The sequence below is a fragment of the Ostrea edulis genome, chromosome 5 (genome assembly GCF_947568905.1).
Source record: "Ostrea edulis chromosome 5, xbOstEdul1.1, whole genome shotgun sequence".
NCBI lineage: Eukaryota > Metazoa > Mollusca > Bivalvia > Ostreida > Ostreidae > Ostrea > Ostrea edulis.
The window spans coordinates 70212610-70228557 of NC_079168.1; the positions used below are offsets into that span (position 1 = coordinate 70212610).

At 34.6% G+C, this 15948-nt stretch overlaps 1 protein-coding gene across 3 annotated transcripts in view; it reads right to left on the minus strand.

The window, feature by feature from the left end:
* Positions 1–15948, minus strand: part of LOC125651970 (probable tubulin polyglutamylase ttll-15) — a 33116-nt gene continuing 17168 nt past the window's right edge. For all 3 annotated transcript variants that reach the window (XM_048880828.2, XM_048880825.2, XM_056165378.1), the window contains 12 exons: positions 11391–11510; positions 10996–11071; positions 10107–10176; positions 9422–9505; positions 7362–7446; positions 6698–6776; positions 5814–5922; positions 5639–5705; positions 5332–5459; positions 4549–4648; positions 2077–2190; positions 1–1670 (listed from right to left, as the gene is read on the minus strand). In XM_048880828.2, the coding sequence (XP_048736785.2) occupies positions 1542–1670; positions 2077–2190; positions 4549–4648; positions 5332–5459; positions 5639–5705; positions 5814–5922; positions 6698–6776; positions 7362–7446; positions 9422–9505; positions 10107–10176; positions 10996–11071; positions 11391–11510 (1161 nt within the window). In that variant the 3' untranslated portion in view covers positions 1–1541. The remainder of the gene's footprint in view (positions 1671–2076; positions 2191–4548; positions 4649–5331; positions 5460–5638; positions 5706–5813; positions 5923–6697; positions 6777–7361; positions 7447–9421; positions 9506–10106; positions 10177–10995; positions 11072–11390; positions 11511–15948) is intronic.

A 15948-nucleotide genomic window follows, 5' to 3' on the forward strand; every position in this document is an offset into this window, starting at 1 on the left:
GCATTTTCATCCAACTTTATTTTCTTCACTTTCAATGCGACAATAAAGTCCTCCCATAGCTCTGTTCCTAATACACGGTATGTATAATGTATAATTTTGTAACTTACTGATAGTTGATATTGCACTATAAATGAAAATTGCACAGAAAACAGCATTTAAAGAATCTTCTTTCTGAGGCTCCATGTTGTCCAATCCTAGAGAGGAATGACAATATCAATATCACATCTAATCAGTTACAACATGAAAGAGTAACTTACCCCATAACACGGGGGAAAAAATCACCAATAAATATTATGATATGTTAGCAAAGATCAACAAAATACTTGTATATATACACTGTCCTCTAAAAATAACTGCAGATCAAGGCAATTCTCCACTGTAAAGAGGTTGTATTCTTGCTGGAGAAATGAACACTTATTATGCAGTGTGGAGATAAATAAATTTTCTCCAAGTAGGGAGTATCTTAAAAAGTCATGATGGGAATGAGTATATTGTATGCCTGTATATTACATGTACCTACGTAAATACATTGTATAAATTATGTTATACTTTCTTTCTACTGTGATTGCAAGAAAAAAGCATACAACCCAAGTACTTTGTATTTTAATGGACAACTGTCTGTGTGCTATTTATGGAGGACGGTGCATTTTCCAGTACATTGACACCTGAGAATCATATCTCTGTGTCCTTAGAAGTGCAACATTAAACAATGCAATACAAAAATAGAGTTTTATAATACCCAATACTGTATCAAGAAAGATATATAAAAAAAAATATGTTGTATATGTTAAAACTAATGAAAATGTATAAAACACAACACAAGTAAAGGAAAGTGTGTTTCACCTTTTCCATTTAGATATACATTGCACAAATAATTTATTTTGATATGAGGATTGAGTAGTGTTTAATGCTTTCATAGTCTTGAAAACGAAAGTACTGGTACATTAAAATAAAATATCATGTAACCTATAAAATGGTTCAAGTTTTTGTATAGTGCTGGAATGATCATTGATGGACAAGGAATGATCTCCGTAGTTCATGTGTATAACAGGAAATGAAAATCTAACAAACCACTAACAAGGCAATCAAAAATCTCTTATTCTATCATATCATTTCATTCTCCATCCAAAAATTACAAATGCATATCACAGGTTGGATTTCTCAACCAAAAAAAAAAAGAATAAACTTCAGTCAAAACTCGAGTCTGATATTTTACTCAAATATTGACTGCTCAAATAAAAGAAGTTTGAGATTTCCCCCCGAGAAATCCAAGCCAGGACTCATAAGTTTTCTCTCATTCAAGCATTATTACACATCAGGTCACTGAAGTTTTGTTAGATCAAGGCAAAAACCCAGAAAAGCCAATCAAGGCATCTACTGAACTGTTTCCCTATTTCCTCATTGGACGATGGAAATTGATGTCCTCATATCTAATTTGATAATGGATGACCTGTGTAGGTTCTCTTTGGTTTTTGTAATTGGTTCAGCAATATTGTTCATTCTTTGAGTGGTAATTATCTCTGGTTCTTTGTTTCTCTGGTTTAACACCAGGTGGCACTCTGTCGACACTTGCCCACAATCCACATGTACATTAATTTGTTTTTCAAGTTCAGAGTCTGGAACTCGGGGTCATTAGAAGACGGAGTCCACTGCAAGGCAAACTCTTCATTCTAAAAGAGAAAAACATGGAATACTTTTAAAATACTCCATCCTCTGGTGACATTTTCCAAATCTTACATGGATACTCTTGATGGTTTCTGATAATTCCCTATATTGGTTTGCTGGAAACATTAAAGACCTTGAAAAATTGAAATACTCATAGCAAATTCTTTAACAAAGTTTTCAAGCATATAAGGAACAGTACATTTGTGTAAAAAATTATCATACATTATTTTCAAAGTCATATTATGTGTATATAATAGTATTCAAAAAGGTTTACTACAATGTTTTGCTGGTTTCAGCAATATGCATTCCTTCACAGGAGAGAAAGGTCATGTCTGTTAGTCAGGTAAATAGGTCATATTGTGTTCAAGGGGAATAACTCTGATAATCCCCATAATAACTAGTTGTTCTTACCATTTTCCTGGGCAAAACACGGCCACAGTTTCCTTTATTGACATGCTCTAGATAGGCCAACTTCAGGGTTTCCTTCATCGCCATAGACAGACACTGGCTACACAATTTACAAACCTATATGTACAAAGATAAACATTTTTTTTTTATCAAATGACCTGCTTATCCAGCAATTTCGATTTTTTAAGGTATTCAATGTATAATGACAGGAGATGGAACAACTTTGAGCAATTTAAATCAAAACAAGAGGTACTGTGAGCAATGCTCACTAAGAATACCCCCGCTTACCACAATCTCCCAAAGGGTGTTGTTAATAGGTATAAATTACCTCTTTCCTGAGTGTAAAAATATGGTATGCCTTTGTAGAAGAAAATGGATGATATAGTCCGAACACAAATCCATGGCATAAACCTATAATGTTGACCTTGAGATCAAAGTCATAAAGAGGTCATGAATGTACATGACACATAGTCTCATGGTGATACACCCATGTCTTATGGTATGACTATGTCAAAACCCTATAATCAATTTTGACCTTGAAGTCAAAGTTCAAGGTCATATAGAGGTCATGAAGGTATCCGACACATCGTCTCATGGTGATACACTCATGTGTCAAATATGGTATGCCTATGTCAAAGAACAAAGAAGTCATGGCCCTGACACGAATCCATTGTAAAAACCTTTAATTTTGACCTTGATGTCAAGGTCATATGGAGGTCATGAAGGTACATGACACATCGTCTCATAGTGATACACTCATGTGTCAAATATGGTTATACCTATGTCAAAGAACAAAGAAGTTATGGCCCGGACACTAATCCATTGTAAAAAAAAAAACCCTTTAATTTTGACCTTGAGGTCAAGGGTCAAGGTCATATCAAGGGTCAAGGTCATATAGAGGTAATGAAGGTACTCGACACATCGTCTCATGGTGATCCACCTGTGTGCCAAATATGGTATGCCTAAGTCAAAGAACAAAGAAGTTATGGCCCGGACACGAATCTGTACAGACAGACGGACGGACAGACAGACAGACAGACTCCTGTATACCCCCTGAACTTCGTTCGGGGGGTATAATAAATGTATATTGTTAGATAATGAAGTAGATCAAATTCACATGACTGGTAGATGATTAGAAGCCGATCTTTTAACACTTGAGACTTTTTGAAAGAGTTATCTGCCCTTGGTAAAAATAGAGAGTTGTATGAAAATATAATTTCTTTTTAAAAGATTTTAATGAAACATGCTCTTCCTATAGACTGAAATGTATGTAGGTGAAATAAATCAAGCATTACGTAAATACAATTTTTGTAAATTCCTATTGTAGATTATTTTTGATAAATAAAAACAAGATGTGTTTGTGAAACACAAATGCCCCCGATAATGGCCAATTCCGAAGATGGCCAAGGTCACAAGGGCAAATATCTTGGTACCAGTAGAAAGATCTTGTCAAAAGAAATGCTCATGTACAATATGAAAGCTCTAATATTTACCATTTAGAAGTTATGACCAATGCAAAATTTTTTTTTAAAGTAGGTCAAATGTCAAGGTCAAAAGGTTCAAAACCAATGGAAAGATCTTGTAACAAGGAATACTCAAGTGAAATATCAAAGCTCTATCTCTTACTGTTCAAAAGTTATTAGCAAAGTTAAAGTTTTGAAAAAGTAGGTCAAATTCCAAAGTCAAGGTCACAGGGTCAAAAATGTTGGTACCCACGGAAAGGTCTTGTCACAAGGAATACTCATGTGAAATATCAAAGCTCTATCACTTACTGATCAAAAGGTATTTTCAAGGTTAAAGTTTTCAAAAAGTAGGTCAAATGTCAAGGTCACGGGGTGAAAAATGTTGGTACCAACGGAAAGGTCTTGTCACAAGGAATACTCATGTGAAATATCAAAGCTCTATCACTTACTGTTCAAAAGTTATTAGTAAGGTTAAAGTTTTCAAAAAGTAGGTCAAACTCCAAGGTCAAGGTCACGGGGTGACAAATGTTGGTACCCACGGAAAGGTCTTGTCACAAGGAATACTCATGTGAAATATCAAAGCTCTATCACTTACTGTTCAAAAGTTATTAGCAAGGTTAAAGTTTTCAAAAAGTAGGTCAAACTCCAAGGTCAAGGTCACGGGGTGAAAAATGTTGGTACCCACGGAAAGGTCTTGTCACAAGGAATACTCATGTGAAATATCAAAGCTCTATCACTTACTGTTCAAAAGTTATTAGCAAGGTTAAAGTTTCAGACAGAATTACAGAATGACAGACAGGACAAAAACAGTATGCCCCCCAAGATCTCGGGGGCATAAAAAACTCTTTAGAATGATACAATGATTACAAAAATCCAACCATCTATTTCTTAGATAGGAAATATGATCATTATACATTGAATACCTTAAGAATAAACATACAACAGTTCTTAGATTTTGTGCAATTAATTTTATACACTAATAGAGAATAATATTTCTTAAAAACATGTTTACCTCATCTCCACAGCTGTGTAGACAGGCCTTACTGAGGCACCACTCGGGGAATACGGAAATGTCTTTGTCAGAAACCCTCATGTTGGCCTCATCCTCTGAACTGTTTCCGCAAGAAAAAAAAGTTCTATTTGTGAAACATTACACTAGGTTTGATTGTGGCATATTTATTACTGACCTTGATAAATGATAATAACCTTTATCATTAGCATGGCTTTGTCCTAGATCTTTCAAATCATGAAGTATGAAGTCTATCGGCCAAGATGTTAAGCATAAATTATCAAATTTTCCATTGTAGTTAATCACCTCACATATCCCACAAACTAGACAGAGTTCTTTACACATTTGTAAGCAAGAGAGAAATTTACATCCAGTTGTAAGTTGTGGGGAAATTAACACATTGGAACTTCAAGGATGATCACAAAGAAAGTAGTTGGAATTGTATATACATTGTCAATCTCACATGCATAAAAATGTTTCTGAAATTGAATAAATCTCCCATTTCACAATTCAACTGAAGCTCTCTGCCCCACGTATATTTGTAATATCCTGTATCAACATTTTTGAAATGTCTTGAATTTTGTGCACCGATAAGAATGTTTTAAAATAGGTCTACCATTTGTTGCATAAGCAAGTCATTTTGGTATTGTACTAAAACTGCAAAGAATAATGAATAATCATTTCCAAATCACTCCATACAATGAGATTGCAACTGGAGTTCAAAGCTGGCCATTACAGCATGGTCTACATGTCTGGGTGTCCTGGTAGAGTATGTTAATCTCCTACCTTTTACTGAAATCGTTGGTAACTGGTCTAGTGACAAGGACCAGACTCAGTAAATTAAAAACCACTTGTTCATACAGCCTGGTGTTTTCATGGAAGTGTCCAGAGGACAGATTAGGAGACATATTCACCTGGAAAAAATCCAAGAGAGGCTTACATTTATCACACAGTCCATGCCTTCATACAAGGTTAGTCAATGCCATATCAGAAGAGAAAAATGTCAATGTATTTCATTACTAATATAAGTTTAATGTAATTAACATATTTCTTACTGGGACTAACATTGTCTAATGGTATAAAAGCCTCATACCTCCATCAGATAAACATTTAAATCCTCATCTAAGGCAAAGTCAAACCGAACCATTTCAAAGAAATTTCTGTAAAAATATTGATATTATAATTGTCATAAGAAAGTGTTGATCATTGGTGTGACACTTGATAAAGAGACAATCCCACAATACAGGATAAAACTGACAGACACTGACCTCGAAGAAGAATATCGACTTGTTGAAGAAATAATAGCAGCCTCCTTTTGTAAGTACACGGTTTTAATGGCAGAACTGATATCACTCCAAAGCTTACGAGAATTGTGACCTGCAAGGTAAAATTTGAGTAGTCTCCCTTTGAATGAGCAACTAAATCAGTTTAGAAACAACGGGCGTACTCAGAAGAATTAACTGAAATTATTAAGTTTTTTTAAAAAGATAACTTAAGGTTGATCGATCCTCATGTGACGTCATAGGTTTTTGCAAAAATCTTAATAAATTAAACTTTGCGCATGATAGAAATATATCTTTCTGAAGAATATTATTCACTAAATATAATAAAAAATCTGGTAAACTATTAATACTGAAAAAGTTTATATTTTCCATAGATAATCAATTATTTATGATTTAAAAAATGTTGTCAAGGGCAATAACTCCCGTGCTGGAATTTCCTCAACTGGATGTCTATTATACATTGGTTTCCCTAATATCCATGATTAATCTATACATATTTATGAATTAGCAGTTTTTTAAAACTGTTGATATTTAAATTTTGTCATTTCAACAAGTTTTTATCTATTTTTATTATTCTATTTAATGAAAATGTGTGATTTTCTGATGTTGATATATACTTCAGGTTTTTGTATGTCTGACATCTTTAAAAAGGTGGCAGCATATACATTTTCTTTGGTTATTAATTGAATTAAACTATATTGAGTGGAATTTAATAAAGTTTTTCCACTTTAACCATTAATATTGATAAGTCACATGAGGATGGAGCTACCTTAAGATCTACTCACAAATTACATGTTAAATGAAAAATGTGTAATAATAATGTTTGTTCTATAAATTAAGGCATGGTCTTGATAGAATGTTTTTCTTACCATTACTTTCTAAATAGGCATTGAAAGTTTCTTTAAAGTTGAAATTTAAATCTCTGTACAGCTTCTTCAATGATGGAATCTAGAAAGAAATATTCATACCATAAATCAAGTGGTCTCCATTAGGGCTGAAATGATTCACCAAAATATCGATACTGTTCAATATAAATGCTCGATTCAACATTTGATTCTTGCCTCGATTTTTGGTTCGATACGTTTATTATAAACGGGTTCAGTAAAATACATCAGTCTCGGCCTGAACATATTATTTCTACCTGCATGAGGGACAAAATAGGGTCGAAAAATGTTCAAACTGTTGTTTGCCTTGAGGTTGACGAAAATAATAATAAACTAATTATCAGTTTTAAACTACAGCGAACAGGCATCTCACCGTTTGGCAATTTTGCTTTTAAAATTATGATTTTGAATCTTGATAATTAATTTTTTCTTCAATGTTATTATTGGTTTCTTCTGTAGATTGTATTGTATTGAAAGTATTGAATCGTGACATAAGTATTGTAATATGTATCATATCGTGAAGGGGGCGTATCGTTTCAGCCCTAGTCTCCATATAGACATATATGTGTTGGAACAATGGCACACCAGAGGAATCGGTTTATGTCTACTTGGTAAGAATAATGCTGCTGAATTAAAAATAACATTGTACCTCCCACACTGGTGTGTAGTCATCTCCAACGACATACTTTTTGATGTCTCTAGCATCAAATGGGTAGTAGTCATGGGAACAGAACCTATAAAATATCACCACAAGTTTTAACCATGAAAACAATCACAAGTTTCTTATGGTAGTCATGAAAACAGAACCTCTAAATATCACAAGTTCCTTACGGTAGTCATGGAAAAAGAACTTATAAATATCATCACAAGTTTCTTACGGTAGTCATGGAAACAGAACCTATAAATTTCATCACAAGTTTTTTAGTCATGGGAACAGAACCTATAAATATCATCACAAGTTTCTTACGGTAGTCATGGAAACAGAACCTATAAATTTCATCACAAGTTTCTTAGTCATGGGAACAGAACCTAAGAACCTATAAATATCATCACAAGTTTCTTACATGTATAGGGTAAGATTTTACTGGGGTCTTATTTTGTCCATATAATTGATTGATTGATTAAATATTGTTTAACGTCCCTCTCGAGAATATTTCACTGCCGGTGAAGGGCTGCAAAATTTAGGCCTATGCTCGGCGCTTATGACCATTGAGCAAGGAGGGATCTTTATCGTGCCACACCTGCTGTGACAGGGACCTCGGTTTTTGCGGTCTCATCTGAAGGACCGCCCCATTAAGTCGCCTCTTATGACAAGCAAGGGGTACTGAGGACCTATTCTAACCCAGATCCCCACAGGATTTTTGTCCTTATAAACTCATCAAGTTCAAATTTGCTAAATGACCTATACAACACACAAATCATTAAGAGAATCTATGTTTGTGACTATTGAAGGACAGACAATGATTTTCACATTCATTTACTCACAGTAGCTCTTTAAACATCTATTTGTCATCATACAGTTTGAATTGTAAAATCATTGAACCAATATACAACTCTCAGCCATTTTGGAGGATTGTTACTTGCAGTCATTCAAACACTTTATCAGATAGAACAAGATAAGTACATGACAACTGTAAGGGGGCTTTAAATCAATATTTTGATATACAGCATAATCTTTGAAAAAAAACCAAACCTGTCATAACATCTGATGCACCAATATTCAATTAACATTGCTAGGAAATGTCGGCATTTTTTGGTGGATGAGGAAAATTCACCAAATTTTAAAACAAACAAAAGATGTTTGTAAAACACATATTGCGGCCAAAAAAAAAAGCAATAAAACATAGCATTATTTTGAGAGAAATCTGCTATATATTCCCAACACCAAAATTACCGGATACACAGTACCCTTTATGTTCATTGTTTATATACCATATTGCACATATGAACTCATTATAAACATGACATGTTGATCTAGTACCAATGCACCGTCCCGTGGTATCTTTTGCATTACAGTGAAGTTAATCATATGACTTATACTACTTTTACTATTATTACATGTAGAGTTGTTATGTACATGTGTATATATATATATTTTTCCCTATGTGTATTTCTGACTGTTTTGCATTAGGATACACGGTGGTACTTACATATAATACAAATAAGTATTATCATGTTCAAAATGTCTCATGTATGAACATTGCTCATACTAATAGTGCATATTTTACTCTTGTTTTGTTCTTTTCTTTTCATCGTCATTGCACATTGAAATGTTAACAATCATGTATGCTGTATGCCCGATTCTATTCTATTCTATACTCCCCTAATATGAACAAACATTCATTCCTTTAATGTAGATTTACAGGGCTGTTACACACTTTATTGTTACTTTAAAAAAAATCAAAGGCAACTCACCTGAACTGGGGATCTGAGTCCAGCGCATACCCTCTCACAAACATCTCACCTGAGTAGGGCATCCGAGTCTAGCGCATACCCTCTCACAAACATCTCACCTGAACAGGGCATCTGAGTCTAGTGCATACCCTCTCACAAACATCTCACCTGAACAGGGCATCCGAGTCCAGCGCATACCCTCTCACAAACATCTCACCTGAGTAGGGCATCCGAGTCCAGCATATACACTCTCACAAACATCTCACCTGAACAGGGCATCCGAGTCTAGCGCATACCCTCTCACAAACATCTCACCTGAACAGGGCATCCGAGTCCAGCGTATAAACTCTCAAGGGATTTATTGACGTCAGTATGGTATACACACCAATGTCGAACTTCCTAAAACATTAAAAAAGAAAAACTCCTCAGTAAAACAATGAAGATCTGAATATAGCAATCAACAAATACTATGCACTGAAAATCATAACAAGTAAATGTCACCAGAAAATCATAACACGTAAATGTCACCAGAAAATCATAACATGTAAATGTCACCAGTTGAATAAATTCCTTCCTAAACTATATTTCATTTGATGTTTTTCTAATTAAATCTCCTGGGTTTTTTTTTCCCCCCATCGTTTTAGTACATTGTAGTAAGATTTTTTGTTACTCCATAAGAATAGGAGGGGGGGTGGGGGGCTGAACATTTTCTATCCGACATTAATGAGGAATTAGGAGGACTAAACATTTCTTATTTTTTTCAATGGTGACAATGGAACAATTTCTACCTGTCATCTATGTAAAGGACTGAACGTTTCTTACCTGTCATTGGTGTGCAATGGGGAAGATCAGGATGAGTGGACATTTTGTACCTGTCCTTGATGGGGGATGAGGAGGATTGGACATTTTTTACGTTTTCTTACCTGTCCTTGATGGGGATGGGTAGAATTGGACATTTTTTACCTTCAATAGGTGATGAGAAGGACTGTAAATTTCTTACCTGCCATCGATGAGGAATGGTCTGTCCACAAACATCTGGACGAATGAGTCTTTATCTGTCAGGTCCAACTCTGTGAGGAAATCAGAAGTAACAAACAAAGACACATGGAAACCTTATTATAGGAAGTCTGATTAAAGCGAGTACCCACCAACAAGAAAATCAGACCTGTCCCCTCACAGGACTCTAAGCATTGAATTCTTATTGAATTACACAAACGACATCAAGATAGAAACTTATTTCAATAAGGTACAATACAATGTAACAATTTTTTTCAAATGAAAGTACTCATTACATTATAGATGTAAAAATAAAATTGGAAATATCTTCTTTGTCCTATTAATATTCTTCACCTAGTAACTGGTTGGCTCAGTGGATCAAGGCATTAGCCTGACAATATCTAGATCACGAGTTCAATTTTTTAAAATTAAACTATTTGATACTAAAAATTGAAAATCATTTTAACATCACAACATTATTTCACAAATCCTATACCAGTAGTTTTCATTTAATGCTGATATATATGCTTTATATTCATTTCCCGATGAAAGGAAAATAGCAAAAATTGTATTGGATTTAACATTGTTTGATTATAACAAACTCTTTTTCGCTGGGCCAGGAGGTTCGCTATAAACCATGTTTTGCTGTACAAAGACCTAACACCTGCCCTCCATATTTTATAGTTTTGTTCATCAATAGGTAATAACAAGTTTCCACAATACCCTGCATGCCTTGTTAAAGGTATTGTCAGATTTTCCTTTTTGTAATGTCCTTATGTTTGACATTAGCTTACATGTCCTAACCCGGGCCTCATATATGACCTTGAAACTATCTGATGTTTTTAATATTATAAATTCAATTTATAACATGAAATGTATCGACTGGCACTGACCCTGCACGCGTTTGATCCTGATTCCTCTATGGCTGTTCCTCTTCTGGACCCACAGGGTTTCAGGGTTCTCCCTAGCCTACAAGGAAAAGATCACAAAAGGCATTATCCAGCACTTTTGATAAAATATCAAGGTCAAAGATTAAAACAAATGCTCTTGATGATATGTCAAAATGAAATATACAAGGGAAAAGTTTGAAGATTGAAAGATTAAAAATTAAAAACAACCAATCAGAACTGTCACAACACATTCAATTAGTAAAACCAGAGAGAGAGCAGCTGTGCGGAGTGATGAAATGAAGTTGATGATGGGAGAATATCTAATCGCATCCTTACATGAATATAAGGAATCACAGTTATTCCTAATTTTGTTTTACTGAACATATTATTTAACTTACATAGTTAAGAAATTTGTCCTTCTCCTTAGGGATCTTGAATGCCCTGGGTATGTAGGGGTTGTCAGAGACGGCCAAACTGACCTTGTTGGTGATGTACCCTGACCCTGGGAAATGGTTTACCTGTAGAAAAGTCAGGTGAGAACATGTATTACAGTAGCCAGTGCTTGTATACCTGTAATTAATGTTCAAAGATGATAAATTATAAAATCAGCATAAATATACAGTAGAACACACTTATAACCAATTCAAGCTTATTGTGAAGTAATATTTATTCCTCTGTTAAAGGAAAATAATGAAAACTTTATTGAATATATTCTTTGGTTAGAACAAACTGTTTTTCGCTGGCCCTGGAGGTTCACTATAATCGTGTTTTACTGTATAATGAAGTTTGGTTATAATGAACTGTTTTTGCTGGCCCTGGAGGTTTGCTATAACTGTGTTTTACTGTATAATGAAGTTTGGTTATAATGAACTGTTTTCCCAGACCCTGGAGGTTCACTATAACTGTGTTTTACTGTATAATGAAGTTTGATTATAATGAACTGTTTTTGCTGGCCCTGGAGATTCACTATAACTGTGTTTTACTGTAAAAGAAGTTTGGTTATAATGAACTGTTTTCCCTGACCCTGGAGGTTCACTATAGCTGTGTTTTACTGTATAATGAAGTTTGGTTATAATGAACTGTTTTTGCTGGCCCTGGAGGTTCATTATAACCATGTTTTACTGTATACAGTAATTAAGTTTGGTTATAATGAACTGTTTTTCGTTGGCCCTCACTATAATCATGTTTTACTGTATACAGTTAAACCTGTTTAATTCACACCTGTATAATCTATTTCAGTGATAATCACACCTGTATAATCTATTTCATTGATAATCACACCTGTATAATCTATTTCAGTGATAATCACACCTGTATAATCTATTTCAGTGATAATCACACCTGTATAATCTATTTCAGTGGTAATCACACCTGTATAATCTATTTCAGTGGTAATCCAACTCTCACATATAATATGTATTCATGAAATTCTGTTCTTTCCATGAACTTTATGTTGCAATCCAACAAAATGTCTCATCTGACACAAAATTTGTCATATCAGACAGGTTTCATGGTATGAAATAGCATTACAGTCAAAACAGTTTTAGCCAAATGGCCACTCTCAATCAACAGCCACTTTTTACACCCCACCCCCCTCACCCCCCACCCCCTAGATGAATTTTCCAAAAGAATAAACAGAAATACATTACCGTAATGTATCTTTTTGAAAAGAGTACCATTTTTGTTTTTAACCCATGATGCATGTATGAACATTACATTGTTCATTTTATTCTGATAGATTTGATTTAGACTGTAGATAGAATAATTCTGTACTATATCGAACAATTTAGGTTATACAGAACAACCTGAAATCAAAGGCCACCTGTCTTAATATTGGCCACTTTCAAAAGTTCCCAAAGGTGGACTCTAAAAACAGGTTTGACTATAATTATTTTTTATTGGATAAATGTTTGGAAACATCTTATATGCTACCAATGAATAGCTCAAGTAAAGTTAACGTAAAATGACAGCTCCTACATCACAGATCACAATGCAGACCTTCACGTGTTGATTTAGAGAGGGAATTTCTTCAGCATGGACCAGAGAACATGATACAGACTTAAGGAGGTATACTACATCGTCATAATGGCCGACTTCCTTTTAAAACATGGATGAAAATATAAACACAGGGGTCGAAATTAACTTTTTCTACCACAGGCTAATTTTAGCCTGTGGGTAAAAAATCCACAGGCTAAAATGAAAACCTACAAGCTAAAATGAAAATAATGAAGCAGTGCTCTTTTTATATATATATTTTTTTCAATCAATGATTTCCCCCATCATTACTGAGCCTAGTGGGTCAACAGGTAGCGTTTGGACAAGACACTAAGTTACGTAAGTCATATGGTGCAATGTCTAGGTCTCTTGATTATCGCACCTCTAACAGTCTAATCCACGACTTGTTTACCGCAGGTCTAGATCCAGTCTTCCAATTTCATGCCACATCAGGGTTGTCACTAGTGATTTTTTAAAGCGAATACAGGACTCATGGTTTTATAAGCAGCACGATCACGAGTCCTATGACTTTTGATAATCGTCTACGCGGTAGAAATGCACCCGTGTCGTCACTACAACCCGACCTCAATATGACAATGACATTCTCATGATTCTGATAAAAATAACTACCGGAAGACTTGGTAAAACATAGATTCCGATATTTTTTGTAGATAAATGAATAACAAAAACATCATACTTGGAATTATTCAATTTAATCACCCCTATAGGTGAACAGGACTCGTGGCACATGTCGATATGCGATGTCCAATCTCTAAAGCATTTGTTTGACTCCGAGTTTCTTAAAAAATCATAAAAGAAAAATCCGGATAAAAACGGTTATTGAAATCGGTCGTTCATGTAAGCGTTTGTATGATTCAGAGTGCAAGTTTGAGAAAAGCGAATAGCCCATCACCGTATAAAAAGGATACGATACGATCATAGTTTGTAAATCACCACTCGCTAAGATTTTCGAGTGTCCATTATTTTTACTCGCTATTTTTCAAATGTACTCGCATTTTGCGAGTATTTCTCGCTAATTTCGACCCCTGAAACATCAGCAATATTTGTGTATTACACAGGGGCTAAGCCTGTTTTGGACCCGAACTCTGATACCATAAATATAGAAAGGGGTCCAACTCTGACACAGATACAAAAAAATAACCACTCGCTTCAAATGCCTAAAAAATCTTTAACTAGGTACGCTATGCGTAATTTGTCATTTTCCTTGAATAGATTAATGTTTTAACTACTTGCATGCCAAATTTTAAGTCACAGGTTCTTAAAATAACAAAGATATACGTCATCGTTCTCTCGATTTCACTTGTTTATTTTTACTAGGACATTTACCGGTCCAGGTCATGGAGTCGTTTCTCGCCTATGACAGCAGCGAAATTCAGACTAGTGTGGAAGATTTCGGACCTGTCAATTAAAATTTCACATCAATTATACGCTACTTACTTCCTCATACTTTAATAATGTTCTTCGTGAAGACGTTACACAACTTATTTCAGCGATTTTTTTCTACCCATTGGTACTGGTACCGGTACCCATTCAATTGGGAAAAATAGCGTCAAAATCGAACAAATTGGGAATTTCCTACCAACGTATCGGCAAATGATTTCAACCAAAACAAAAGAAAAGAAAGAACAAAACAAGAATTCATCACTTTACAAACTTTTTTTACGGTAATATTTGCCGTTGTGAGACATAAGGAATCATCGTAGGCTCGTTTTAGAATTGTCATAGCTCTACAATACGTGATCTGTACTTTCCATTTAATACCGGAAGTGAACATTTTAGTTAACTCGAACAACGTTTCAGACTAAGTAAATTACGATGTCAGTGGTCTATTTTTCGGCAAGTGAATTGGGAATTTTTAGTCTCAAAATTGGGAAAAATCAACGGTTTTTGGCATTGGGAATGGTACCGTTTATCGGTACCAGTTATACATGTATAAGGAAAAAAATCGCTGTATTTTTCCTCAGCAGCATGAACTGTTGACAAGATCTGCCATTTTAATGAACGCATTGAATACCCGATAGACTTTTAAAAAATCTCAAATACCTTAAAACTGATCAAAACATTATTTTTGTTGTATTGCATCTAGAGAAGGAAATTGAACATTATTTTTTGGCTTTTTTAATTTTTTGTTTTTTCTATTTCATTTAGATTATTATTACCCATTTTCCCCTTCTTTAAAGTTTTAGACATTTCGGGTATTTAGTGTTTTCATTAAAATGACAGATCTTGTCAACAGTTGATGCTGCTGAGGAAAAATAAGTCGTGTAACGTCTACACGAAGAACATTATTAAAGTATGAGAAAGTAAGTAGCGTATAATTGATGTGAAATTTTAATTGACAGGTCCAAAATCTTCCACACTAGTCTGAATTTTGCTGCTGTCATAGACGAAAAACGACTCCGTGACCTGGACTGGTAAATGTCCTAGTAAAAATAAACAAGTGAAATCGAGAGAACGATGATGTATATCTTTGTTATTTCAAGAACCTGTGACTTGAAATTTGGCATGCAAGTAGTTAAAACATTAATCTATTCAAGGAAAATGACAAATTATGCATAGCGTACCTAGTTAAAGATTTTTTAGGCATTTGAAGCGAGTGGTTAGTTTTTTATCTTGGTCAGAGTTAGACCCCTTTCTATATTTATGGTATCACAGAGTTCGGGCCCAAAACGGGCTTAGCCCCTGTGGTGTATTACTTTTAAATTTGATCGCCTACCTGGGTAGCTCAGTCTGTTAATGTGTTGACTGCTGATCTGCATGTAAATCACAGGTTTGAATCCAGCAGGGGTTTTAAATTGTTTTCAAATAATATATCAATCACTTTTCATCCATGTTAAATTTTCTTGGTGTGTTGATCCTCCTTAATGATGTGGCTGTAACATGGATATTTTCAGCCCCTCGAGGAATGACTAAGAGTCGTCATATTGTCTACCACAAATT